Source organism: Desmodus rotundus, chromosome 7, assembly GCF_022682495.2.
Source record: "Desmodus rotundus isolate HL8 chromosome 7, HLdesRot8A.1, whole genome shotgun sequence".
Taxonomy (NCBI): Eukaryota; Metazoa; Chordata; class Mammalia; order Chiroptera; family Phyllostomidae; genus Desmodus; species Desmodus rotundus.
Genome location: NC_071393.1, coordinates 93,667,118 through 93,693,042, shown reverse-complemented (window position 1 = coordinate 93,693,042; position 25,925 = coordinate 93,667,118). Strand labels below are relative to the sequence as shown.

The 25,925-nt window shown below is 42.0% G+C and overlaps 1 protein-coding gene across 4 annotated transcripts in view; it reads left to right on the top strand.

The window, feature by feature from the left end:
- Window positions 1–25,925, top strand: part of CSNK1G1 (casein kinase 1 gamma 1) — a 160,361-nt gene that overhangs the window by 126,336 nt on the left and 8,100 nt on the right. For 2 of the 4 annotated variants that reach the window (XM_045201122.2, XM_024568373.3), the window contains 3 exons: window positions 365–469; window positions 10,917–11,027; window positions 20,830–20,936. In XM_045201122.2, the coding sequence (XP_045057057.1) occupies window positions 365–469; window positions 10,917–11,027; window positions 20,830–20,936 (323 nt within the window). Of the gene's footprint in view, window positions 1–364; window positions 470–10,916; window positions 11,028–20,006; window positions 20,184–20,829; window positions 20,937–25,925 lie in introns of those variants that run through there. The other 2 variants (XM_071221984.1, XM_024568374.3) reach the window with 2 other exon arrangements.

The following is a 25,925-nucleotide window of genomic DNA, read 5'->3' as shown; positions in this document are numbered from 1 at the left end:
AAGCTGGAGCTACATAAGCTGTTAAGGTGCTTGACTTCTGTAGGAGTGTCACCCAGCACCACAGACACTTTTGAGCTTGCTCTCCTGGCCAGGCATCACAGGGCCTGAGAGTGTGCTAACAGACATCACTGTGGGATTTTCTTTTTTTAATTTTCAAAGGCAAGCTACTCGCCAATGAATTATTGAGGATCAAGTACATCCTTTTTGCAGATAAGCAAACTGAGAAGACACAAAGACTTGAAACTGCCTTTGGTGGCCGAAAATAATAATCACTCTATTCTATTAGAATGTGAATGGTGCTGTCCTTTGCAGAGGCATGAGTTGGACCTGTTTTCCCCATTTGACTTTCTGTTATATTTTCCAGCCTACTCCAGTAGGGTCAGTTCATGTAGATTCTGGTGCATCTGCAATAACTCGAGAAAGCCACACACACAGGGATCGGCCATCGCAACAGCCTTTGCGAAATCAGGTATGTGTTGGACCTTCACTGTTTCAGACGTTCCCTTTATTTGTGGCTAATGCCAGCACCGAAATTCTTCAGCTTCTCTGCTTAAGTGTGTATATTGAAATTAAAGATAAAGAGCACACCAGCTTTCACTGGTGTGGCGGGTTGGCATTCTGGCATCCCTCCGGATTTGTGTAATGGCACTGAAACAGAGCCAGTTGCCTTACATGAAGCATCCGCTTTAGAGAATCTGGGCCTGTCGGAAACTGTTGGCTGAAAGGACCTGCTGGCAGACAGGATGTACAGGCGAACCCACTTTGGGTTCGCAGTGGCACTCCAGGGTGCAGCTCTTGCCAGTGCTGGCTTCTCCTTGCTATTCAGAAGGATGGGTGATTTGGACTTCCAGCTGCCCTGGGAATGAACTGGCACCTCCACTCCACCTCTGTCCCTGTACCCGGGTTAACTTTAGACTTATGGATAAAGACCCAGCTTTGCTTCGGGCCACTCCAGAGAAGGCTATAACATCTCCCTTTCAGTGTTCGTGCCCAAGGAAGCTAGTGGTCTGAATGAGAGGCTTCTCTTAGCATAAAGACAGGAGGTAAAAACACACAAAAATCTAAAAACTTGACGACATTTAAAGAGAGGAGAAACTAATTGGGAAATGAACATGAGGAGTCTATTATATTGCTGAACGAAAAATGAGGACTTCAGTAGACAAATAAGCAAAGAATAATAAACAGATAAACAGTATACACGTGCTTGTGCGTGTGCACACAGTCATTATTACCTGCACGTGAGCATGTTTCTCCCCGCTCCTCACCTCACTTTTTGTGTTCACAGGTGTTTTTACATGCAATGACACTTCTCTCACAGATGCACATGCGAAAGCACATAGCTTAAAAGTAGTCTGTAGGATGACATGCACACAGTATGTACAGTGAAGTACATGCAAAATATAGATAGGCTCACCAGTAAGTCCATGTGCTTGGCAGAGTGTGTGGCTTGGTGGTTAAGAAAAAGAAATGTATAAACGAAGGAAATCTCTGTATTAGAGAGTAGATAGGCAAAAAGATAGGGTTTAGCCAACTGCACCCTAATTGGATTTATAGTTCCGTGCTTCCACTGAAGTAGTTGGCTCAGAATTGCAAATTGACAACAGAATACTGTCAACTCCTGCAGTTGTTCTCTCTCCTACCCCCTTTTTAAAAGCATAGTTGAGAACACAGTTAAACTGACCCTGTTATACATTGGTCTTTGAAAATTGTTGCAAATACTCTAGAAATTGACAAAGTTACTGTCCTGTCTAATAGAATAATCTTACTTCTTCGAATCAATCATAATAAAACAACCCGAGATACAGGTTAGGTTACGTGTATAAAATTGTCACAATGCCATTTGTGGCAAAGTTTTAGAAATGACCCACCTATCCAGTTATAAGGGAATGCTTATGGATCTGGCTCAAATCTTTTATCAAACAAACTGGGTTATAATAAAAATGACTTGTAAATATTATATGGTCACTTAAAAAAATATTTAGGAAAACTTGGAGCAACCTGAAAATGTTTATGGTTTGTATAGTGGAAGTCAGAATACAAAATTAGAAATCCCTGAAGCTTTCCCCTCAGGAAAAGGAAAAATGAGAGAATCAATGAGAGGAGATAATGCCAAAGTATTAATAACATAATTAGTGTTGGAAGAGGTAGTATTCTGGGTAATATTTTTCTAAACTATTCTATAATGAGGTTATATTACCTTACAATGAAAATGCATTTATTGAAATTTGCCTTTTAAAAAAGAAAATGCTTTTAAATAGAAAAGATATAGAAAAATAAATAAGTAATTTAAGTAATCAGTGAAGTCTCATCAACATAATCTGCCTGCTCATGGTTTTTGGAATATTTGAAAACTAAATCGTGTTTCCTTTGGTTTCCCTGATGTTTTCTGCTTCAGTGAATTCATAATCAGTGCTGCTGTTTCGAAGGGATTTTTAAAGTATGGGAACAACAGATGGTTGCAAACTTACAATTGCCAAGGTAGAAAATGAGGTCATACAGTATCTGAGAAAGTACAGACAATTTCAATGTACTTTTAAATGAGATCTCATCTGAAAGGCAATAAGCTTCATTTTGAAGAGTTGAATCTGAAGATCTCCCTGATTTTTTCCTTTCAGGATTTTTAGTATCCTGTGGCCGCTGAGGGATTGAAATTCCCCATATTATTGCAAGTTTTACATCTCCTTTCCAGCAGGATTCTGAATCCTTGCTGAGTAGAATTCTTTCTGCCCTGTGTCCTATGGGTAAATGGATTTCTAGTGTCTGTTAAGTCTTTCCACTGTGTTTAGTCTGTGGTTTCATTGCCTATATTCCATCTCTAAGGTTGTTTTCTTGTGCTTATTTTTTTTAAAGAAAACTTGCAGCTAAATATGTCCCTGTTATGAGTCTAGGGTTGAAAGCAGTATGATTTTTTAGACTAATTCTCTTCAAGTTTTGAAGTCAGCAAATATTTATTCAGCAACTTTGACTCAGTGAATCTAGCTGAGGACCTACTACGTGAGGTTCGTCCTGGGGATACCAGGATACGTATGAGTCCTTGTTCTCAAAGAAATGACGAGCAGATAAGCCAGGTAGCCAGATAATTATGGCCTGAGGCAGAACAGATAAGCTTCCCAACTTGCCAGTTACCATCATCAGGGATTATAAGGAGGCATTTCATCTACTCTGAGTGTGACAGGGAGTTTCATGAAAGAAGCTGCATTTGAAATGCTCTTAGAAGAATTAAGTGGAAATGAAAGTCATTTCCAAGCCAGAAGAAAGTCAAGCCAAAAAGAAAATATGGGTAACAGCAAATTATCTAGTTCCATTTTGCTAAAATATATGATGTGAATAAAGGAGACAGACTAGGAGGAAAGGTTTCCGAACAGAGTGATATGATCAAAACTTTGATTTAGAAATCTTTTGGCCCAGAAGGTAGTAATAGCCTGGCAGCCAGCATGCAGACCAGTAAGAAGACAATGAGTTCCCTTGAGAAGTAAAGGGGCGGCCTTGGTGGGCTACAGTAGTAAACATGAAACAGAACTGGAAAATGGCGCAGGGATATAATCTGGAATTAGCAGCCCGCATGATGTCTGGGTTGAGGGAGAAGAATGAGTCAAAGCTATTGCTGAGGTTTTAAGCCTGGATAATTAGGAGGTTGGTGGTACTATTACCAGAAATGGAAAAGTTGGGGGAGAAACTTACTTGGAGTTTGAATTTAGGCATCTTGAGTTTGAAATACTAGCAGTGTATCTCAGCTGAAGATGGCTAGTAGGTGGAGGATAGCTCTCAAAAAACCAGAGAGCTTTTGGGAAATCGAGGCACGGACATGACATTGATGATAGTGTTTAAAGAGCCCTCTTTATTTGGGGTAAATCTGCCCATCAGTTGTGTGGTAGAGTAGTGAGCATGGGAGTTTAAAGGTCTGTTTAGCCCCAAACTTAAGAGTAGGAGGGGAAAGAGCAGGAGCTGAGAACTTGATTTTGGTTACCCCAAGCCTTCGGCTATAGAACATTTAACATTTAACCTTTGGGGGTCTTTCTCAAATACAAGTCTTGTAAGGGTAGAGATTTTTGTTGTTTTGTTCTCTACTATATTTCTGACACCTAAATAATGGTTTGAGTGAATGAATGAATCTGTCAAACGAGCATAGATGAAATCAGACGTTTAAGATATAGATTTTATTTAACCTCCCATGAAAAATAAGTTTGAAACTTTTCTTCCTACTTGTTTTCTTTTTCCACAAAGAGCCACTCTGCCTCACTTGGCAGCCAGAATAGGGCTAGATTGTCTGCTCAAGGAAAAGGTAAAAAACACAACAGGCTCTCGATGCAGTGTAAGTTCAGGCAGTTGTGTTAGTTCTCCATCACAATGAGAATTTTCAGGGGAAATTGCTTTGGTATAGGTCATAGGTATTTTGGATTGAGTACTGTTTGGTTCCTAGACATGGTAATAGATCTCAAAGAACTGCATTTAAACTCACCTGTGTTGGCTCTGTCTTTTTAAAACTGTTGTAATATCGGATTCTTAAGAACAATTTTTGAATATTTATTTTTACCCAGCTAGAAAACTGTAATTAAATCATGAGATTGGATAGAATAAATATTCCTAAAAACTAGATCCATTCAGAAAGATTCCCATGGGTTAGTCTTTTCTGTCAGTTTTACCCTGGCTCTTTGCCTTTCCCCAGTTCCAAATATGGTAAATCTTTTCATGGTTTTGGTTCTTTGAAGAACTCTGCATCCCACAGGAAGGGGACAAAAAGGTTCATACTTCTGTCTACCTGGCAAAGCTTCCCTTGCATTTTCTGATCCACTTCGATCAGGAAGTAAGACTTGCCAGTATCCAGAGATCTAATATTAGAGTATATTGTGTTGTTGAAGGTTTTATTCAGTGTGCTTGTTCAACACACTAAATATAAAACATTGCATTAACTAGGATATACATGCTTTCTGCTCCTTCGGAACTTTAAATCTAAGCTGTGACAATCCTCACTCAGGTAAAAGCTACACAGGCACGTGCTGCCGTGCTTCAGCAATTCTGATCATTCCTTTTCTCCCCTGGACTCCTTTTATCTGGTCGGTTTTCTGTGGGCACATGACGGAAGGGTACGTGGCCTGCAAGGTTAGGGAGAACAGATCTGTTTTGAGGTTGGAAAGAGTCCTGTTGGTCATCAAGAACCATTAAACTTTTCCAGACATGGTATCCTATCCCTGATAATATTGACTCTCAAAATATTGCTTATTAATCTTTATATGTGTAGCACATGTTTAAGGAAAAGAGTTTATACTTTGTAATTTCCTACTAGATTTAATTTCCTACCGTTCACTTGCAAATTCTCCATTTTGACTAGGCAGGAAAATATGAATCTAAAATCAGCAGAGCTGATCCCTCATCCTTCTAGAACTGTATTTAAACTAACTCCGTACCTTATAAACACACGAGAAATAAATAACAAAACCTGAATGAGTCCAGTCATGCTGAGTTCTAAAGAAGATGTACCTCCAGTAAAAGAATGGTTCAGGTTTATCTGTTTGTGTCTACACTCCGAGGGATTAGATTTAAGGAATAGATAGACGTAGAAAAATACATGGTTTAGTGCTGGGGCGCTTATTGAATGTAGTGAGCATAGCTTTTCCAAAGGGCAGATTAGACCAGATTTGTAAGTAGCCAAGATGGCCGGAGATCTTCATAAAATGAATATCTTTTAGTATTTTTTTAAAGTCCAGGAGCCTTCAAAAAAAAAAAAAGCTGATTCATTCGATATTCCCTTCCTTTTTACAGAGTACTGCTTCATTTTCAGCGAGGTTTAGTTAGAGTTTGAAGGTTGAAGGCGTGTGTGAGTTTGCTCAAGGATAATTTGCCTCCTCACCCATGTGTAATTTCCTAATTTGCTGCCTGCTGTCCAGCGGGAGCTCAGGTGTAGAGATTTCACACTTGCCCTGCCCCCTCCAGCATGGAGCTCAGTGCAGAATGGGCCTGTCCCTCCTCATTTCTGGGGTCTTAACCCTACAGAGGCACTGAAACAAGCAAGTGAACAACTGAAATGCGATCTCTTTCTTAGTTTCTCCCTTCCTGTCACCTAGGCACTGCTGCGCACCGTTGCTCTTAATTCTCGATGCCACGTTAAAGGTTTTCTTCTGTGTGCATTCTTCAATATTTTTTATTTCAGCAGACACCCTGTATCCTGAGGCACTTCCTTGTAGGAAGGTGATTCTGGAGTAATCTTCCCTAGATAAAGAATGATTCCCTAGGGAAGGCATCTTATACCATTTTGAGTAGGAATAGGGCAAGGGTTTAAGTAGTGAATTTTAAACCGCTAGGATGGTTCCTGTGGTTTTTCTCTGAGCTCCACAGAAGTGAAACTGTCATCTCTGTGGGCCCACATAGCATTGAGCTTGGTAACAATTTCTTCCAAGTTATCAATGATTTTCACATGCTGCTGATACATGATCAAGTATGTACTGTAGAATATGGGAAGTCACTTTTAGTACACACGACAGGTTACATGGGTTAACCTTTGTTTGGCATTGGAAAATTGGTTCTATTTTATGAGCTTAATAGAAGGAAGTTTTTATCTTTATTAAAGTATGTATTTCAATAACCTTGCCAGCTTTTTAAAGTTTCCTATCTAAGGTTTGTTATACCCTCAAATTTTCTTAAAGCGCTTCCTTTACCATTCTTCCTTCCCCATTCTTTCTTCCTCATCTTACCCCCACTACATTAAATTTTTATCTTGGAAGTGTGGTAAGAGATAATATAATATAGTATGTTTATTGCTAACCTTTGGTACTATTCAGTCTCTGTTCTTGTTTGTTTTGTTTTTTAAAGATTTTATTTATTTTTAGAGGGAAGAGAGAAAGAAGTAAAGAAACATCAATGTGTGGTTGCTTCTTGCACACCCCTTATTGGGGACCTGCCCTACAACCCAGGCATGTGCCCTGACTGGGAATTGAACTGGCAACCCTTTGCTTCACAGTCTGGAGCTCAATCCACTGAGCTGCACCAGTCAGGGCTCAGTCTCTATTTTTATTAATTATAGTTAAAGATTATAAAATAAAGTCTTAGAAGACTGACAAGGGAAGCCCAAATGTTCTGTGTAGATGGCAACTTTTAAAGTATTTCAGGAGCAATAAATAGTGAAATGGATAAAATTCTTTGTGAATGTAATCAAAATTAATTTTTGAAAATAGCTTTATGTGAAGAATAGGATTGTTCTTGTTTGCTATACAGGAGAAAGATGTTTTGCCTGCCTTTTGCTTCAGACCAGTATGTTTGCTCCAATAAGAATTTGAAATAATTTTTAAGGCATAGATAGGGGTGGCATCTGAGGTGTTTTCAAACTGTGTTTTCCTGCGTTCTTGTTAGTGTCTTTTTCCTTTGTTTGTCCCTTAATTCCTTCCAAATGGCTTCTGGGAGAGGTTTGTTTCCTCTGCCCTGGGCACAGGGGGTGGTTTGGAATTCTCACACCAGGCTTCTGTGTTTTTCCTGAAGTATTTTTTGTTAGCTTTGCCTTTGATTTATGCCATGCCGGATTGCCTGGATTGCTGCTGCTTGTTTCCACGCTCACCTACTGGATATTGCCAAGCATTTCCACACCGGTAATACAGTCACAACTGAAAATTTTGAAGTGTCCCCCCAAGGAATTCCCACTGCTTGAGAGTCATGCTGCTACCTTTAGGGATTCACACACTCATTGTCGACCTCTGCCTCTCCATTAATGCAGAGAGATTGATTTTGCTGAATGCTCTTCTCTCCATAGATGCTCCTGATATCCTTTTAGGTGCACACACTTGGATGAGTGATCTTTAAGAGGGAAGGTTTTACATGCCAATTTCCTCTTTCGGTTTGCCTAGCTCCTGTGCTGGTTGTGCCTAGTCATAACCCCTACGTACCAGCATTGCCTAGAACACCTTTCGGGGGAAGGTGCGCTAGCAGAGTGCTGTAGTTATTGGCAGTCCTTGGTTTCATCTAGCTCCTAGGGGCTCGGTTGCTTTCTAAAACTGGCAAGTGACCCTTCCTACTGCATCAGCTTTCAGATACCAATCCAAGCCCTTAAATTCCAGAAAAGAACAGCCCTCGAGCTTAGCATTGTGATACAAGGCAATTCCTGAAGTAATAAACCTCTCAATCCCAGGTTCGCATCTGTCACTTGGTTTTGTTGCTTCCAGAGGATGTGGAAGGCGTTGGGAGGCAATAGTACAGGGTGGTGCGGTGTGCTCTTCCTTTGTCACGGTTGGAAGCATTTATGAAGCAACTGGGAATGTTAACATTTTTCTCTCTTTAAAACATAAGTAGCACATTACTTTGAGGATGGAAATGAAGTGTGACTTTTAGCCCTTTGAAACATACCTTTCTATTTGCATTTAGGCAAAAATCTTGGTTCTTTTTTATTTACTTAGCTAGAATGAATATAAACAAGTACATAGCCTAGGAATAGGATAGTAATATTAAAGTAGACTTCTGATATGTATGTCAATAAAAGTTGAAATAATAGTTGATTAGGAATTTCTTTCATTACGCCTAGTTCACATGAAACAGAAGAATATCATCTTTATTGCTTTATGGCACATGTTTTTTTTGTTTTGATAAAGTGATCTCCCACTTTATTTATCAGGCATGACCCAAAATGACTCTTCTCTATTAAACAGACAAACAAAGCAAAGTCTCCCCTGGCTGGTGTGGCTCAGTGGATTGAGCGCCAGCCTGAGAACCAAAGGGTCACTGGTTCAGTTCCCAGTCGGGGCACATGCCTGGGTTGTGGGCCAGGTCCCCAGTTGGGGGCCATGTGAGACACAACCACACGTTGATGTTTCTCTCCCTCTCTTTCCTCCCTCCCTTTCCCTCTCTCTGAAAGTAAATAAATAAAATCTTTTTTAAAAATCCATGCCAAGAAGAAGAAATAATAGTTGATCAGCTGTACACTAGCAGAGTACTGTAGGTTTTGTTAAGCTTAATAGCATATGGATGTTTTATGTACATTTCTTGCAAAACAGCACTCATGAGAGAGGCAGTTGCATTGAACACGTACCATAGAACTCAAAACAACACCCATTGGCTTATAAATGTCTGGATATTTTATAAGCATTTAAATTTTTGAGAACTGACAGTTCTGTATAGTAGTTAAGGAGCTTAAATAGTCTACCTCAATATTACAAAAAAAAAAAAAAGTCCTAGAGAGAACTGAAGAGGCTATCGCTAATAGATGCTAGTTACACATACTACTTACAATATTAGAGGAACAGCTTTATCCCCATATCTCTAGTAGTGAGAATAGTGAGATTAAGGGCTCTGAGGGTATGGACATTGCCAGTAAGTTATGTAAAACAGTTATGATTATGTTATAAACCATAGTGTTATTCTGGAAAATTAAACGTCTGAACCTCTGTTGGCAGAAATAATTGGAGAGGGTGTCTATTTGGGGTAGCTTTGGTTCTCTCAAATGTGACCAGCAGTATAAAACCAAACCCCCCTATTGTAAGAGTATGCAGCAAGCAAAGTAATACAGCTGCCTTTTTACAGAATATGCTCATTCCCTGAGGAACATCAGAAAACATGGCCAGGTTCCGTCATAGTACTGTTACCCTTATGACTTCATATTCCATTAACAAAGAAGATGAGTACGCTGTAGCTGGTATATGAGGCTTAAAAAAAAAAAGTACGGAAAGCCTTTTTGGTGACTTATAGGTAAGCTTGAAACAACTGTTTTCAATAGGAAGGGGAGCGTGAACATGGAGCCTTCAACCACCGCTTCACCATTCTTTTCTTTTTTACAGAACACAACATCTATAGCTTGGAGCATTTCTAAGATTTATAGAACTCTTACTGGTTTCACACAGAGTAGCAATATCATATCACAGCCCCTGCTGCTGTTTATATCAGCAGCAATTAAAATTTGATTTACTAATCCCTCATTGCTGCCTCTCCAACTCCTCGTTTTTCATTTTTGGAGAGCTTTAGGACTGGTACAGCTGAGCACCATGACGCTAACACCTCCTCAGCCATCTGGCGCAGGGGAAGAGGCACCTAAACAGATTCTTCAGGAAAAAGTCACATCTGAGCAAGATCAGAATAATGTGAGCTTTAAAAAAGAGGTGGAGAGCGCCTGAATGATTGCAGAGGGGAAAGCAGCATCCAAAAAGGGTTTGAATGGAAGCCCTCTTGCTGGGAAAAGATCTGCCTTTTGCTTTCTAGAAGAAAATAATTCATAGTGGTCATATCTAAACTTTTTCTAATTCCAGACTTGGGACTGTTAATTAAAGGAATCAGGAAAACACTATAGCCTTCTTTTCCCCCCATCTTTTCATATTCTTTATCTATGAACCTGCTTTTGAAGAGATGGTTTGTTCATTCTTTCAGCGAAGCAAGCATATTCCAGCCACTGCCACAGCTCATTTTGTCTGGGTTGGAGTCTCGTGGACTTTTATGTTAAGAGTAGTGGGCTCCCTATTTAAGGACAAGGCATATTATCTTGATTCCTAATGCTAGGGATTTTCTGTATTGACTGCTGTCCGTTTAGATTGATAGAGTGATCTTTAGTCAGTGAAATGATTTGTAAGTATGATTATTCCTTTGTTCAACAGTCTTAACATTCTGAATTTGGTCTGCTTAGTTGCTACTGAAATTTTATTAATGTGGAAGCTAAAAGGTGGTTCCAACTTTTGGTTATTTATTTATCTTTTACTCTTTTTGGTGATTTTTCTCTGTGTCTGGGGTGAGGGCGGTCTGTTGTGTGCAGACTGTCATGTATTGATTGGTTCACCAGGCTGAATTGAGTGTAGCCAAGCTAACTTCTTCCCAGTGCTTTGCAGCAGTTAATTTAAAATCAAAAACAAAAACAGAACCCTCAGGGACGCTAATGTACTTGATTTTGTTATTTTTTGCTGTTGCTTCACCTTTCCTTCAACATCTCGCTCTCATGCTTCCTAATGCCTGAGCAGACTGCATCGTCAGAGCGCCGAGGAGAGTGGGAAATCCAGCCCAGCCGGCAGACCAATACCTCGTACCTGACGTCTCACTTGGCTGCAGACCGCCATGGGGGATCAGTGCAGGTACTTACTGCCTTTATTGCCTTTTCCTGGCCTTCCCAGATTGGCCGGTAGAGTGTTGGCTTTCTTCTGAAACTCAGGCTCCTGTAGAACGGAAACTTACAGCACGGTTGCGGTACCGATGGAGATAGGTAACTGAACATCTGTGTGCTGATTCTCTACCTACGTGGACTTGTAAGAGTCACTTGTTGAGATGATTGCTGGCTATTGTCATTGACTAAGAAACGTCTGATTTCTGATACTGATTTCTGCTTAAATTAGTTCTCCAACCTTGATCCACTCACGATAGACCATAAAAGTAATGTCAGGGTAGAAGTGTGACAGTGTCCAGTCTGAATTGTAAAGGCCTGAAGTGTAAAAATGAAGTGTTTTTGGATAGAGGCCTGCGTATGTAGCGCGTTCCATGATGACATGCGCCTTAGTGCATGAGGTGAGAATGTCAGTCAGTCCCAGTCAGCTGTTTCTGAGTGGGTGCCCAAGTAGTTGGGCGATTCCTATTTTCTCCTGGAGTAAATGTGGTCTTGGGGAATTATTTCTGACTTCATTTGGACTGTTTTGAATCTCTATTCTTTTTGGTACTTAAGAAATACTTGTATCTCTTAACTTTTCTTATGTCACTGTCTTAATCTTAACCAAAATGTTTTTCTCATATTACATGACACCACCAATTGGAGCACAGAAGTAACCCAGAGCTACCAAATAGAAATCTTTATAAAGGGGTAGACAGACGTTTTGCTCACAGAAATGCATCTAGATAGGATATGCTCTTAACATGGAGTGATTCACTGGAGTTAGGAGACAGCTTTGGCCCTAGAAAAACCTCACAGGAACACCTAGGTAAAAATGGTGGATTAAACATGGAAATCTGCTCTCATCCCTTCCTGAAATGACACTAAAAGAACAGTAAAGCAGTTGTTTTAGAAAGATGTAAATCCATATAAGGATGGAGAAAACAAAAGAGGAGGCAAGAGCAACAAAGTGTTATAAGTGAAAAGTAGATGGGCAGTTATTAAATGACTTGGGTTCTCAAGAAATTGGAATCCTGTGCCAGTAGAGGGGAAAGCCGAGACCCTATCTGCACTGGGCAGTCCCCAGAAGGCTCAGTAGTTGGCCCTTTTTAAAGGGGAGGTGGGTGTGGCAAGGCATGTGCTGAAATAATGAAGATTGGTTAAAAGTCTGTTTCAGAAGCCAGAGATCCCTAGATGCTCTTCCTCATTCTCAGCAAAGACCAAAGATTTACTCTTTAAAAAGGCAAAATAGAGGGTCTCTGTATTAGGGGGATGAGGTACATTTGGGGGCAGAGTACCAGCCTGATATACAATGGAGGTTGGGTGAATGAATGTGTTCTGATGCCTGCTTTCCCCATTTAGTTCTTCAGAATGCTGATAGCCAGGTCTGTGCTTTCCAGACAGTAGATCGAGTTATCTCTGGGGAATCTGCCCAGCCCAAAAGAAACCATCTGAGCTTACTGACAAAAGGGTTTTCCCCTAATGAAATAGCCCAACCAGGTCATTCTGCAGTGAGACCCATACTTTAAAAGTCCCGCCCCTATCCTCAGAGTGCCTATTAACTTTGCATTCTCCCGCTTTTACATATGAGCACACGGTCAAGGAGTACCAAATTTCCATGGAAAGCACGTATTAGACCAAAGCAAGCAACAGCAACAACAAACACCTTATTCTTAATCTCCCCAGAAATAGAAGATAAGGTAACTGTGAAGTAAGGACAGGATGCTGGTTTCAAAAGGAACCCTCCTATGGCAAACAAACAAAAAGAAGATCTCTCGGAAAATAAAAACAATAAAAAAGTTAAACTCAATAGTTTGGAAGATACAGTTGAGAGGAAGTCTCTCAGAAAGTAAAGAGACAGAAAGATGAAAATAGTAGAAAACAATATAACATTTAAGGAGAGTCCAGGAGGTCCAATTTCTAAATAATGGGAGTTCCAGGGAGAGAATAGAGAAAGTTGAGGGAAGAAAATCATTAACAAAATAGTTTCCCAGAATTCATAAAGACTTGTTTCCAGATCAAAGGGGTCCACCGAATGCCCACCATAATGGATGATAGAACCACACAAAGGTACGTCATTGTGAAATTTCTGAACACCAAGGACAAATAAAAGCCTGCAAGCTTCCAGAAAGAGAGAACAGTCATATGCAGAGAAAGGATCAGGATTTAGTATAGCTTCAAATTTCAGAATGGCAGTCCTGGGAGCTAGAAACCAACAGTGTCTTAGAAATTGAGGGAAAATTATTTTCAACTAGAATTCTGTGCTCAGTCAAACTGTCATTCTGGTTGGAATGGTGTTTTTAGAAATCTGTGGTTTCAAAAATCTTATTTCTCATGCGTCCTTTTTAATGAATCTACAAGAGGACGTGCACTATGAAAATGAGTGAATAAACCAAGAAAGAGAAATAAATATATGAGATCCAGGAAAGAAGAGATCTACCCCAGAAGAGAAGTAAAGGGACTCCCCAGTAAAAGGGCAAAGTCAGGAGATGCCAGGATAGGATGGTCTGTCCCAGACAGAGGTGGTCACAAGGCTTTATGAGCAATTTTATCAAAATGATGGATTGACTAGGATACCGATATGTCAGAATAACTTGAAAGTAATGGATGTATAAAAAACTAAGTAGCCCTGGCTGGTGTGGCTCAGTGGATTGAGTGCCGGCCTATGAACCGAAAGGTCGCTGGTTTGATTCCCACTCAGGGCACATGCCTGGGTTGCAGGCCGGGTCCCTGGTTGGGGTGTGTGAGAGGCAACAGATCACTGTCTCTCTCACACACTGATGTTTCTCTCCCTCCCTTCCCCTCTCTCTAAAAGTAAATAAATAAAATCTTCTAAAAAATACTAGAAATATTTTACCTTTTTTTTTTTTTTAATGAAATCTAGCATGGACCTTACACTTACAGGACCAACATCTCAATTCGGACCAGCCACACTTTAAGTACTTAGTAGCCACATGCAGCTAGTAGCTACTGTATCAGATAGTGCCGTTCTGGAATGTTGATTGCTGGCTTGTTTCTAATACCAGAACATCAGAGGCAACTTAACACTCATCAGTTCAGCGTTAACTAAACAGATACGATGCTCGCATACAGTGGAGAGAGAAGATCTCTGGGTATTATAGGAATGTCCAAGATATGTTGTGGAAAAAGCAAGTTGTGAAACAGTATGTAAAATTTGGCCCCATTTTTATTTATTTTCACATATGTATGAAAAAATATATGAGAATATACACAAACACATATACATTAGTGTATGCAGAAGGAAAAAAAATAATGGTGAGGAGGGATGGGCAGACACAACCAGTGGACCAAATCCCACCCTCTGCCTGTTTTTGTACAGGAAGTTTTACTAGAACACGGCCGCATTCATTCGTTTACATGCTGTCTGTGGCTGCTTTCACGCTGCAGTGGTGGCGGTGAGTAGCACTGACACAGACTCAGTGGCCCACAGAGTCTAATATGTTTACTCTGTCCTTATGTGTAAATAGTTTGCATACCCTTGCTCTCGGGGAACATACATCAAATTTCCCACTAGTCACTTCCACATGATATCACTGAAAACTTGCAATTTTTATGTTGTCTTTTTTAACGTTCTAGTTTTTTTACGACAAACAGGTTTACTTTGTAATTAGATAAAAACAAAGATAATAATTTTAAAGGGGAATCACTTCAGAGTCAGACATATTCGAACAGTTTTGTTTACTAAATTTATGTTCTTAGGTGCTCATTTGGATAGTGTTTCCTACCCACGCTGAGGGGTTGTCTTTAGATTAGAATTGCAATCAAAGTTTCTGTCAGCACTTTAGAAAAAGGCAACCTTCCTTGACTCCCTACAAACTAAGTTCTGCCACCTTCTTTGACATTTGGATAGGGGACAGGTAGCTGTGCCACTTCCCTAATAGTATGTTAAACTCCACTGTTCCTCACTGTGTCTGCCTCTTTGGTTTTAGCTCCAACTTTTATAAACTGATAAAGGTTATGCTTTTTTTGCGAACCAATTCAGTAGTACCTTTTCTAACACCACAGCTGCCCATATTTCTCAGTTGTCTCATTTCCCAAGGGTAGTATGGTCAAATCATACTTGACCTAACCTTGATGTCCTGCAGATACCATGACCTGTTAGGAGTGCAGAACTCTGAAATGAGAGAACTTCACTCTGATGAAGCGCATGGATGCTCCCATTCCAACTTACTTAACAGGTGGACCCCTACATTCCCATCCTTCCTGTATTTCTGTGGGTGTTCCATATGTAGGGTCCCAAATTGAGGAAGACGATACATTTTTGTTTTTTCAGAAATACGACTCTAAAGTTGTTTAAATTAGAACACGGGAAATACCTGTGTAGGTGATCTAGTTCCAGCCAAGATGGAGGCGTAGGTAGGTACGCTTTAGTTCTTGCACAACCAAAAGAAGGATAATAACCAATTTAAAAACAAAAAAACAACCAGAACTGCCAGAAAATCAAACTGCACGGAAGTCCACAACCAAGGAGTTAAAGAAGAAACATTCATCCAGACCCGTAGGAGGGACAGAGACAGGAAGCCAGGGTGGAGAGGACACGCAGCAAGGTGGAAGCAGGTGGACTAGGACTGGAGAGGCGGCAGCTGGCGGACCAGGCGGTCCCACATAGGTGTACCAATACTCCAGGAGGAGCAGTTGGGGAGCGAGACAGACCGTACAACCCAGGGTTCCAGCACAGGAATTAAAGCCTAAAAACCTGGTGGGGTTGCAGTGGTGGGAGAAACTCACAGTCTCACAGGAGAGGCCCACAGGATCCTAGAAGGTACACAAGCCCACCCACCTGGAAATCAGCACCTGAAAGGGCACAATCCACTTGTGGGAAGCACGGGAACTGACAGAAAGTGGGGCGAGAGCCGAGCAAGCTAGCAAGTGGCATTGTTTGCTCTCTGACCCCTCCCCCACATACAGTGCCTCAACACAGCAAGGTGGGTTGCCCCACCCTGATGAATACCTAAGGCTCCGCCTCTTACAAGGTAACAGGTGCATCAAGACAAAGAAATATGGCCCAAATCAAAGAGCAGATCAAAACTCCAGAAAAAGAACTAAGCAAGGAGGAGATAGCCAACCTATCAGGGGCAGAGTTCAAAACACTGGTAATCAGAATGTTCACAGAAATGGTTGAGTATGTCGTAGAATAAAGGAAGAAGTAAAGTCTATACAAAGTGAAATAAAGGAAAATATACAGAGAACCAACAGTGAAGGGAAGGAAACCAGGACTCACATCAATGATTTGGAACAAAAGGAAGAAATAAACATTCCACCAGAACAGAATGAAGAAACAAGAATTCAAAAAGTGAGGAGAGGCTGAGGAACCTGCAGGACAACTTTAAACATTCCAACATCTGAATCATAGGGGTGCTAGAAGGAGAAGAGGTAAAGCAAGAAATTGAAAACTTATTTGAACAACTATCATTTAGATAGAAAGGCAGATAAAGTGCTTCCCAGATAAGGTCAAGTTAAAGGAGTTCATCATCACCAAGCCCTTATTATATGAAATGTTAGAGGGACTTATCAAAAACTATGAACAGTAAAATGACAACAAACACAACTTTCAACAACTGAACCTAAAAAAGAAAAGCTAAACAACTAGAATCACAGGAAAAGAATCACAGAAATGGAGATCACATGGAGGGTTATCAGCGGGGGAGTGGGAGGGGAGTGAATGTGGGGAAAGGTACAGGGAATAAGAAGCATAAATGGCAGGTAGAAGATAGACAGGGGGAGGGTAAGAATAGTATAGGAAATGGAGAAGCCAAAGAACTTATATGTACGACCCATGGACATGAACTAAGGTGTGTGTGTTGTTGGGATGCTGGGAGGTGTGGGGGTACCAGGCAGAGGTGTATAAAGGGGAGAAAAAATGAGAAAACTGTAATAGCATAATCAATAAAACATACTTTAAAAGTAAAAAAAAAAATAAAGCATATAGGAAATACCTAGACATATCTAGGACCAAGCAAGGGCCTAAGACAAGAATAACATACAACATTTAGCCAATATTTATTGTGTTCAAATCTTTATAATTTTTAATTATTTATAATTCTTGCTGAGCTTAGTATTATAGTTAGGGAAACTACAGAATTGCTAAATAGTTAGTTGTGAGAAGTATGATTGAAATATTATCAGCTAAAATACTTCCTTTGGTACATAGGTCTGATTTTTCTTCCCATTAATATTTTGAAAAAATGGGACGAATAACTCAAATTTTTGAGAATCTCAAAAGGAATGTTACCAATTTAAGGACTCAAGTTCAAAATAGTATTTCACCTTAGTCTCTTCTTTCATGGATAATCACATGAAATAGTAATTACTTTGTTCTTGTATGATATAAGCAGAGGAATGTTTTAAAATGACCTTATACTGCCCTGGCTGGTGTGGCTCAGTAGACTGAGTACTGGCCTGTGAACCAGAGGGTTCAATTCCCTTTGGATTTGATTCCCAGTCAGGGCACATGCCTGGGTTGCAGGCCAAGTCCCCAGTAGGAGGTGCACAAGAGGCAACCACACATTGATGTTTCTCTCCCTTCCTCCCTTCCCCTCTCTCTAAAAGTAAATAAAAATTTTTAAATGATGTTATATTTAAAAAACTTAATAGGAAAAGTATAAAAATATTTCAAATACTATTAATTTATTAGTACTGTTTACAACACTAATAATTTACTATATTCATAAGGTTTTTACAAGTTTTCCAATTGCTGTCCTAGATATTATTGTACTTAGTAATTATGAGGTAGGTAGGGCCAAGGTTATTGGCATAGCCAAACAGAATTAGAAACCAGGCCTCACAGAGGATGCCTGGAATCCAGCTCTTTGGTCACCTACACTACTGTTTTTTCCACTGCACATGTAGACAGCAGCTCAGTGGCTTGGCACACTGCACCTCCATTCTGAAATAATTAAGTGGATGCTCTGAAGGCCCAGATTGATTCCCAAAGAGCAGTTCAGTGTAAGGTTAGGCAGCCGGTATTAAGGTTTGTGCCTGATTCATTTGAGACCAGATTCTCATTGCTACTGACAAGATGTCCAGTGTGTAAAGTGAGGATAACCTCTCCCTTCAGTTGCCCGAGCACCCTGCTTGTGGGCCTCCACAGCAGGGAGGAGTTGGAGAGTATGAGACATGAGTATGTGAAACTCCATGTGCAAGCACAGTGACCCCGAGTCGCCTGGTCATTCGCAGTGGCGGTGCTGACTCCTGCTTTGTTCACGTCAGTAGCGGCCAAGATGTTTTGTTTATTTGTTTAACATCCTGTCTAGTTGCTGGATTGTTTGTTAGGAAACTCGCTGTGATGTCTCCTGTAATCCTTGTGCTCACAGAGTGATCTTACAGCACGGTCACCCGTGTGCAGCCGGGATGTTCCCACGAGAAGCAAGTGGAGGCTGAGGAAGTTGACAGGACAACATGAGCGTGAGGAGCTGTGGTTCTCCAGTCTGTAAAGCCTCTCTCGCAACCTTTTATTTTTGCTGGTTTTTCCCCAACTTTTTATTTTAAAATTTTCAAATCTATAGAAAAGTTGGGGTGTCGGTGGGCAAGATGCAGTGAACCTGTGTCTATCCTTAACCTAGATTAGCAAATTATTAAGATTTTACCATAGTTGCTTTATCTCTGTGTGTGAGGGTTTGGGGGTGAGGGGAGTGTTCGCCAAACTATTTGAATGTAAGTTGCAGTCATCATTACATTTCATCTCAAAATACTTCGGCCTGCATCTCCTAAGAACAGAAACATTCTCTCATGTACCCAAAACACTATTTTCATAGCCAAGAAAATTAATAATAATTCTATAATATCTAATGTACACTTCACATCATATTTCCCCCAATTGTCCCCAAAATTAAGTTTACAGTGTTACAGATTTAATCAGGGTTCGTGCATTGCATTTGGTTGTTATTCCTCTTTAGTTTCTTTCAATCTCTTGGTCTCTGAATTCTTAATCTGTTTTAATTTGTAAAAGTCACCCCTGTCTTAAAAGGAAAAAGAAAAGATTTTTTAAGACGTGGGTACTATTGGAAGAGTCTGGCCTCGTTGTCCTATAGAATGTCCCACATTGTGGATTTGTCAGTTTGCATCACCCTTAGATTCAGAAAAAACTTCTTTCGGCAAGATTACTACATAGATAGTGTTATACAGTACTTACTATATCATGTCAGGAGGTAAATAAGATTGGATGGCCCCATTAATCAGAGATGCTAAATTGGATCGCTAGCAGAAACTTGGGTCTCCCTTGGGTAAGTCCAAATTTAATGTTGTAGGTTTCTTTAACCATACAGCATCGTTTTCATTTTTTAAAGCATGTATTATTAATAAGGACAATAAATATTTCTAATTTAGTAGTAATGGTGGGCACACACTGCTAATTAGTGTTGTACTTAACCTTGCCTGCCCTTTTTTCTTTGAATAAATACCCTAAAAACTGCTTATACTAAGCATTTCCTCCCACCTTCCTCTTTATGACTATGCAGGAAATTTTTGTGAATTAAGTGCTGGTAAAGACTCCAGATCTAGAGGGAGATAAGAATAAACATTTACAAAGGGAGAATAACAGTAATATGAATATTTATGGAGCCATTGCTGTGTACCATGGCCCAGGCCTAAGCACTTTATGTAGATTGTCTGCATAGTCACCCGATTAGGTAAGCAGCATTGTGTCCCCATTTTACAGATTAGGAAGCTCAGGCACAGAAAGACTGAGGATCTTGCCCAAAGACCCACCGCAAATAAGTAGTGGAGCTAGGGTTCCAACCCAGGGCTAAGTCCAGAGCCCATTTCTTATTTACTGTGCTATGCTGCCTCCATTATTGTGCAGCAGGTACTGTACCAGACACTGTTTTATACATTTCCTTGTATAATTCCCACATCAACCTGTAGGAAACAGTCTCAGCTAAATGAAGTTACTTAGCCAAGTGCATATGCTATCCAAACCGTTTATTCTGTTTTGTGGTTCTCTCCCATGTTTCAGCCAAGATCCTTAACAGCAGAGTGGTTTGTGCAGCGGGGTCCCTTTTCCCACTCCCCAGCACCCACATAAACAGGAATCATGTGCTGGAAATGAAGCCAGGTGGCAGAAGCAGCTGCACAAGCAAGAGAAGCCTGTTCGGGTCCACATTAACCAGATGACAGGAGTGAGAACCTTCAGTTACAATTCGGGGACCATCAGTGAGACACGGAATGACACTGAACCTGAAATAAAGGTTGTTGAAATACGACTGGTCTTCCAAAGGAAAGCGTTTCCTTACCGTCTGCCCTCTCACCGGAGAGGACGTGGCAGTCTTGTTATTTGAGTAATTTCAAACCGATGGTCAAAGCCATGAAGAAATTTCTGAAGGAAAGTTTGATTGCTTATAGCTTCTGATGCCCACTATTGATTTCCTTTGTAGAATTTTTTTTAACATCGTCACTGAGTCTATATGTAATTACAGCATAATAAGTTACGAGGAGCACAGAGTAGTATGGCCTATTGCACAGGATTTCTGTGAGGATTAGATTACACATGCCCGATACACACGCACGCACTGTAGTAGAGTCCCTGACACAGCGTAGGCATTCAGTGATTATCAGTATACGATTACATGATTGAATTTTGTGTTCTCACATGACAGGATCTGGGCACCTTTCCTAAATGAGGACAGTTGGCTGCTCAACCCAGGAAAACACGCACTGCAGACACCGCCTGACTAGGACCTAAGCCAGAGACCAGCTCTCCCTCAGTGGCCCTCCCTGGCACCACCGGCACGCGGCTCCTGTTGTCACGGTGTCCGTCACACTCTGTCTTTCTGTTTCAGGTGGTTAGCTCGACCAATGGAGAGCTGAATGTCGATGACCCCACGGGAGCCCACTCCAATGCACCAATCACAGCTCACGCTGAGGTGGAGGTAGTGGAGGAAGCTAAGTACGTTCACCTTTCAAGGGGGCTCTGAGTCAGAGATTGAAAAATCTTTTATCTGTCTCTTCCTCTCTGTGTGCTGCTCATCTCAGACTGAATTCCTCATGCTTGTGTCCACAGCTTTCTGGTTTTGAACATTTTATTTTTTGCATGGGACCCTAAGGCTGCTGCTGCCACCCTTTAGTTGTGATTCCTGGAAGACAGTCACATTTTTCTAGTCCACATGGGGAAGAAGACCTAGCGAACTGAAAGAGTCATGGTAGAAGACCTACAGTAAATAGTAGTCATGAGCCTCGTGGTGCCCTGGAGCTTCTTGCTCCCCGCGGGACACAGAGCAACCTGTGTTTCTCAACAGCAAGCCAGGCTGTGCTGCACAGCATGACATTTCTGGCTCTTGGCTAACCACTCTGCCTGTATAGTCCTGGAGCAAGGGTCTCAGGGCCATTTTGTCCTCAGTTCAGTGGTTCTGGATTCAGAGAGACTCAAATATGTCCGGCAAGAAAAATAGCCTTTGTCCCTATGAATGAAAGGGTCTTGGAAAGGAAAGGAAATCACACTGACCCCAAGGGGTCGAGGAGGTTACCCCACCGCCTTTTCCGCTGCTCTTGCATGTGACTGTCTTGCCCTATCCATACCACCAGCCTCTTGGTGCTCTCTGCATGGTCTGTGTTTAAACTCTAAGAATATGGGGTAGAAGGTGAAGTAACTGCTGATTCTACTACAAAAGCAGCATTTCTATCACTTTGTTTCCTTTTTACCCCATCCCAAGTTCAGATCGAGATTTAACCTGCAAGAAGAAATGAGGTAGGAATAGAGAAGTCCTTTACCAATCAGTAACTGCTGCCAACCGTGGTACGGATATTTATCTTGTAAATCCTTTGAGACATTCAGGCTATCCCAGTGTCCTGTTCTCAGAGGCAGACAAGATATTTATGGTGAAATTGTATCCTAAGTGGTCTCTTGAGCCTCCACATAACCTAAATACAAGCCAGAACCTTTTTACACCCCTGGATGTCAGGTGGTGAGAGGCCAGTCAAGACCTGCTTTCTTCTTCCTTCCCGATACAGTGTGTGGCAGTCCCTGTTGCCCATCCATATGCTAGGCTCACGTTACTTTCAAAACGTCCTTTTCTTAGAAAGTCAGGACTTGAGGATTCTTACCCAGTGGATAAAAGCAAGTGAGGATGACTTGACTATCCAGTCAAGTATTTGCTGGCTATAGGCAGCTTCAAATGCTCCTCCCCCAGTTTATAGAAGGCCTCCGTACATAAGAAGGGCAGGGGGAGTTTTTAATGCCAGGAAGAGACTATTTTTAGTAAGGAAACATGTTTCCAGTCCTCAGGTCCTTTGGAGATCTTAATGGTATTCACAATTTCTCAGTTTCCATGACAAAATTCTATTCTCCCAAGTAAACAATGCCGTGCTCCTGCTCTTTGGGTTCTCAACTTTGGCTGCAACTTGACGTCACCTGGAGCTTGTTAGAAAATACAAATGCCTGGATCCTGGCCCAGGAGATTCAGATCGGATCTGTCTGAATACCACCTGAGCATCGGGAATGTGTGGAGTTGAGGTGACTGGGGTGTATAGCCAGGGTTGGGAACCACTGCCCTCGGCGTGGTCTGACCCAAACATTGTCTGCTCGAAAGATGGCTGTACCCATTCTGACCCGCCTCACTTTCAGTTCACCATCGTGGCTGTTACTTTGAAGGCTAGAAGTTTAGCTCTAGTTTTAATAATGTACTTTAAATACCAAGATTGAATGGGCTTTAATCTTATAGTATGCCCTCTACAGGTTTATCTTCTGAACCCATTCATCTCATTTCATTTCAGTAAATGTGTACATTAATTGTGTATGTGAGTGTGGTGTTGTGTCCTGTGTGTAAGATAGGGAGTCATTCACACAAAGAGATTCCAAACTAGTGTTATTCCGTTTTGGTGCGACCTAAACTCTAGGATGTAAAGTGAGTTTAACGTCTTCCCATTCAGCAAAAAGGGACTGCTGTGTCTCTTCGCCACCAGTCTTAGATCTGGGCCTTCAGGATGTAGAAACGAGAGAAGAGCAATTGTATTTGGCCAAGTGTCATCCAAAAGCTTATAGCTTAGGTCATTTTGTGTGCTGACTCCCCTAGTGATTCCCTGAGCTACCAGTCCGTCTTGTCCAGGGAGCTTTCAGGGCCCAGCCGTGTTTCTCCTCTTGGCCTTCTGTATGTATTGGGGTGGTGGGGGACTCCAGGAGCCATGGGTTCACCTGCTTGCTCGTTTTCATGGGAAGAAGTCACAGCTAGAGTAGAGAAGCACAAGGCGCCCCAAACAACCCCCCATTACATGCAGCTGTGATGCCATTTGTTCCTGCAGTCTGCTTGTGAAAAAGGGGGCTGTTTACTGTATTAAGATTCAACTAAGGTGCTGGGCAGACTCTGAAACCTTCACTTCCAGGCTCCTAATTTGGGTTTTCTCACCTGGCTTGTTTTATGTAAAGGAGGAGAGAAATTCAGGGTCTTAGTTTTTGTTCCATTTACAAAATGAACATCTTACTACCTTTTTCTCTGGCTACAGGACACATGTCCTTGTTTACATTTGATTAGGAGGGTAATGAGGAAGGCCACTTTTTGGTTAGCCACTGACTTTAGCAAATACAGGTGTCATTTCCCCTGAACATTACCAAGCACGGGATTAGGCCCTTCTCTGGCGGTTGTACCTGCATCGAGAGCAGTGACCCTCCTCACTCGGAGTCCTGTCCTCACAGGGGAAGTGTCTCCCAGGCCCCGTTTGCCCCTTAGAAGAAGAGCTAACCGCTCGCTGCCTTGGTCAGGCACTTAGACTTGCAGAAAGCCTCGGGACTTCTCTTTCCCTCCAGATAGCTGGGAGGTTAGCTTTACAAAAGGCACACTAAGACTTCATGTAGGAACCAAATAGCTTGGCTTTGGGGCTTGATTGAATTCTTACAGGCAGGATCATTTGCTCTTTCTCTGTTACCTTCCTAGAATGTGCCCAGGAAAGGGGCGCCCATGAGCGCTCCTTCTATTTGGCCCTACCCCTCGCCAAGATCCAGCTCCCGGCACGATGCTTCTGTCAGGGACCTGCCCCTCCACTTCCGTGTGGGGACCCAGTGGCCAGGGCCTACTCACCCTGCCCTGACAGGGGAAGAAACTAAGCACAGACACAACGTACTGCATGTTTGCATGGCTCACAGGGAGTCGCTTCCATCTCACGTCTGTGGACTAATACCTCTTTCTCTCTCTCTTCCTTTCTGTGTTTTTCTCTGTACACACTCTGTAGCTGCCTGAAAATGCTCAACCTGTGGTGAGTCCCTCTCTCCAGTCCACATGCTAGGGGAGCGGACCAGACTAGGCTGGGATTGGCAAAGCCAAACAAAATGCCTTAGGAACACTGAATGGCTTCCATGTGCCACCTTTGCCATAACTGCCCAGACTGGGGAACTAGGTTGTAAGGTGGGATGGGGCAGGCCTGTACCAGGACTTAGTCTCTCCCTTCTTCCTTTCATACTCGCCTCATTGCTGCCTCCTCCTGTCAAAACAGTATCTCCCCCACAGCGTTCAAAATTGTCTCTCTATTTCTAGAGGAGTGAATTGTTTTCTCAAATTAATGCAACCAGATGTTATCAGACAGAGAGGGACAGGGTTAGGAGGACAAAGTTATTACTACATCAGTTTTTTAGATTATTCCTCACAACCCCATGGACAATTGTTGCCAGATGATCTCATGTTCTGCAGCTTGGTCTCTACCTGGAAATCAGCTGCTTTGAAAAAATCTGTGACTTTTTGACTCAGCCGGTCTTCCATCTTCAGAATATGAGTCTCTCAAAAAAAAAAAAAAAAAAAAAGCGTTCCTTCAGGGAAGAGACAGATTTTGTTTTGGGGTTTTTGTTTGTTTACTTTTTACTGTCTTTTTCCCCCTATGCTATAAGAGACCATAGCGGGCCAACGGCTGATTTGGCCAGTGAGATGCTGGAGCCTCTTTTTCCCAAGTTCCTTGAATGCATTCGTAGGAACAATATGAGGTGTACCCAAGGGGAAACCCTAAAGAACCTATGTTTGGTGAGGCACATTGTTGCTATGAGACAGAGCCCCCTGCCTCGCTCTCTTCCTGGGCAGTGCCTGTGACCTTCCAGGTGTTCCTTAACTAGGCTGGTCTGCTGCAGTCTGAAGTGTGACTCTCCCGCATTGTCTGCATGCGTGGGTCCTGTTCTGTGTGCTGATGGTGGCCTGCTGGACTCTGGGACTGCTTTGTTTCTATTCGTCTTCAGTGACTGGGCTGGGCACTGGTTTCCCAGCCCTGAGCCAAGTTGCCTGGGGGGTTTCCCAGGGACAGGGGTATGTTGGAGATAGCCAGTGGTTTTCATGGAGATAGATTTTGTCGTCTCACAGTATTGAGAAATACATTGGGCCTCTTTAGCAGACATGAGTCCTTGTACTCTGACAGTGCTGTGGCCTGGGTTTTCCTGTGAGATGTCAGTCATGTGATTCGCACTGCAAACACGGTGTGCTCGTCCAGCTCAGTGCTTGGGACTCTAGGAGGTCCCAAGGCCCCCTCCCCAGAGAGCTTTGATACTATCTCAGTGGAGAGGCAAGACATACAGACTTGAAAGGACATGTGGTTCTCCAGGGTACTTACATCATTATACCGAGGAGGTCACTGTGGAGAGGATAGTCAAAGAAGACTTCGTGAATACTGTGGGACGTGAGCCAGATGTTAGAGCAGCGGAAGAATGTGCAAGAAGAGCAAAGAAGAAAAGCATGGCAAAGGAATCGCGGGAGGGAGAAAGCCAGGACATAGTAAGAGGACGTATCTTTTGCCCCAGCCATGCCACAGCCCTCATCACCCCCTTCTGGACTGGTCACTGTGGGAATAAGGGGTGGTCCCTATTCCAAAGGCAGGAGTAAGGGGATGTGCCAGAGCTATGGCTGTGGCCTCGGCGGCGGCAGCACTTGGCAGCCTCACAGAAGAGGCAAGTGAGTGGCTCAGAGGCTTAGGG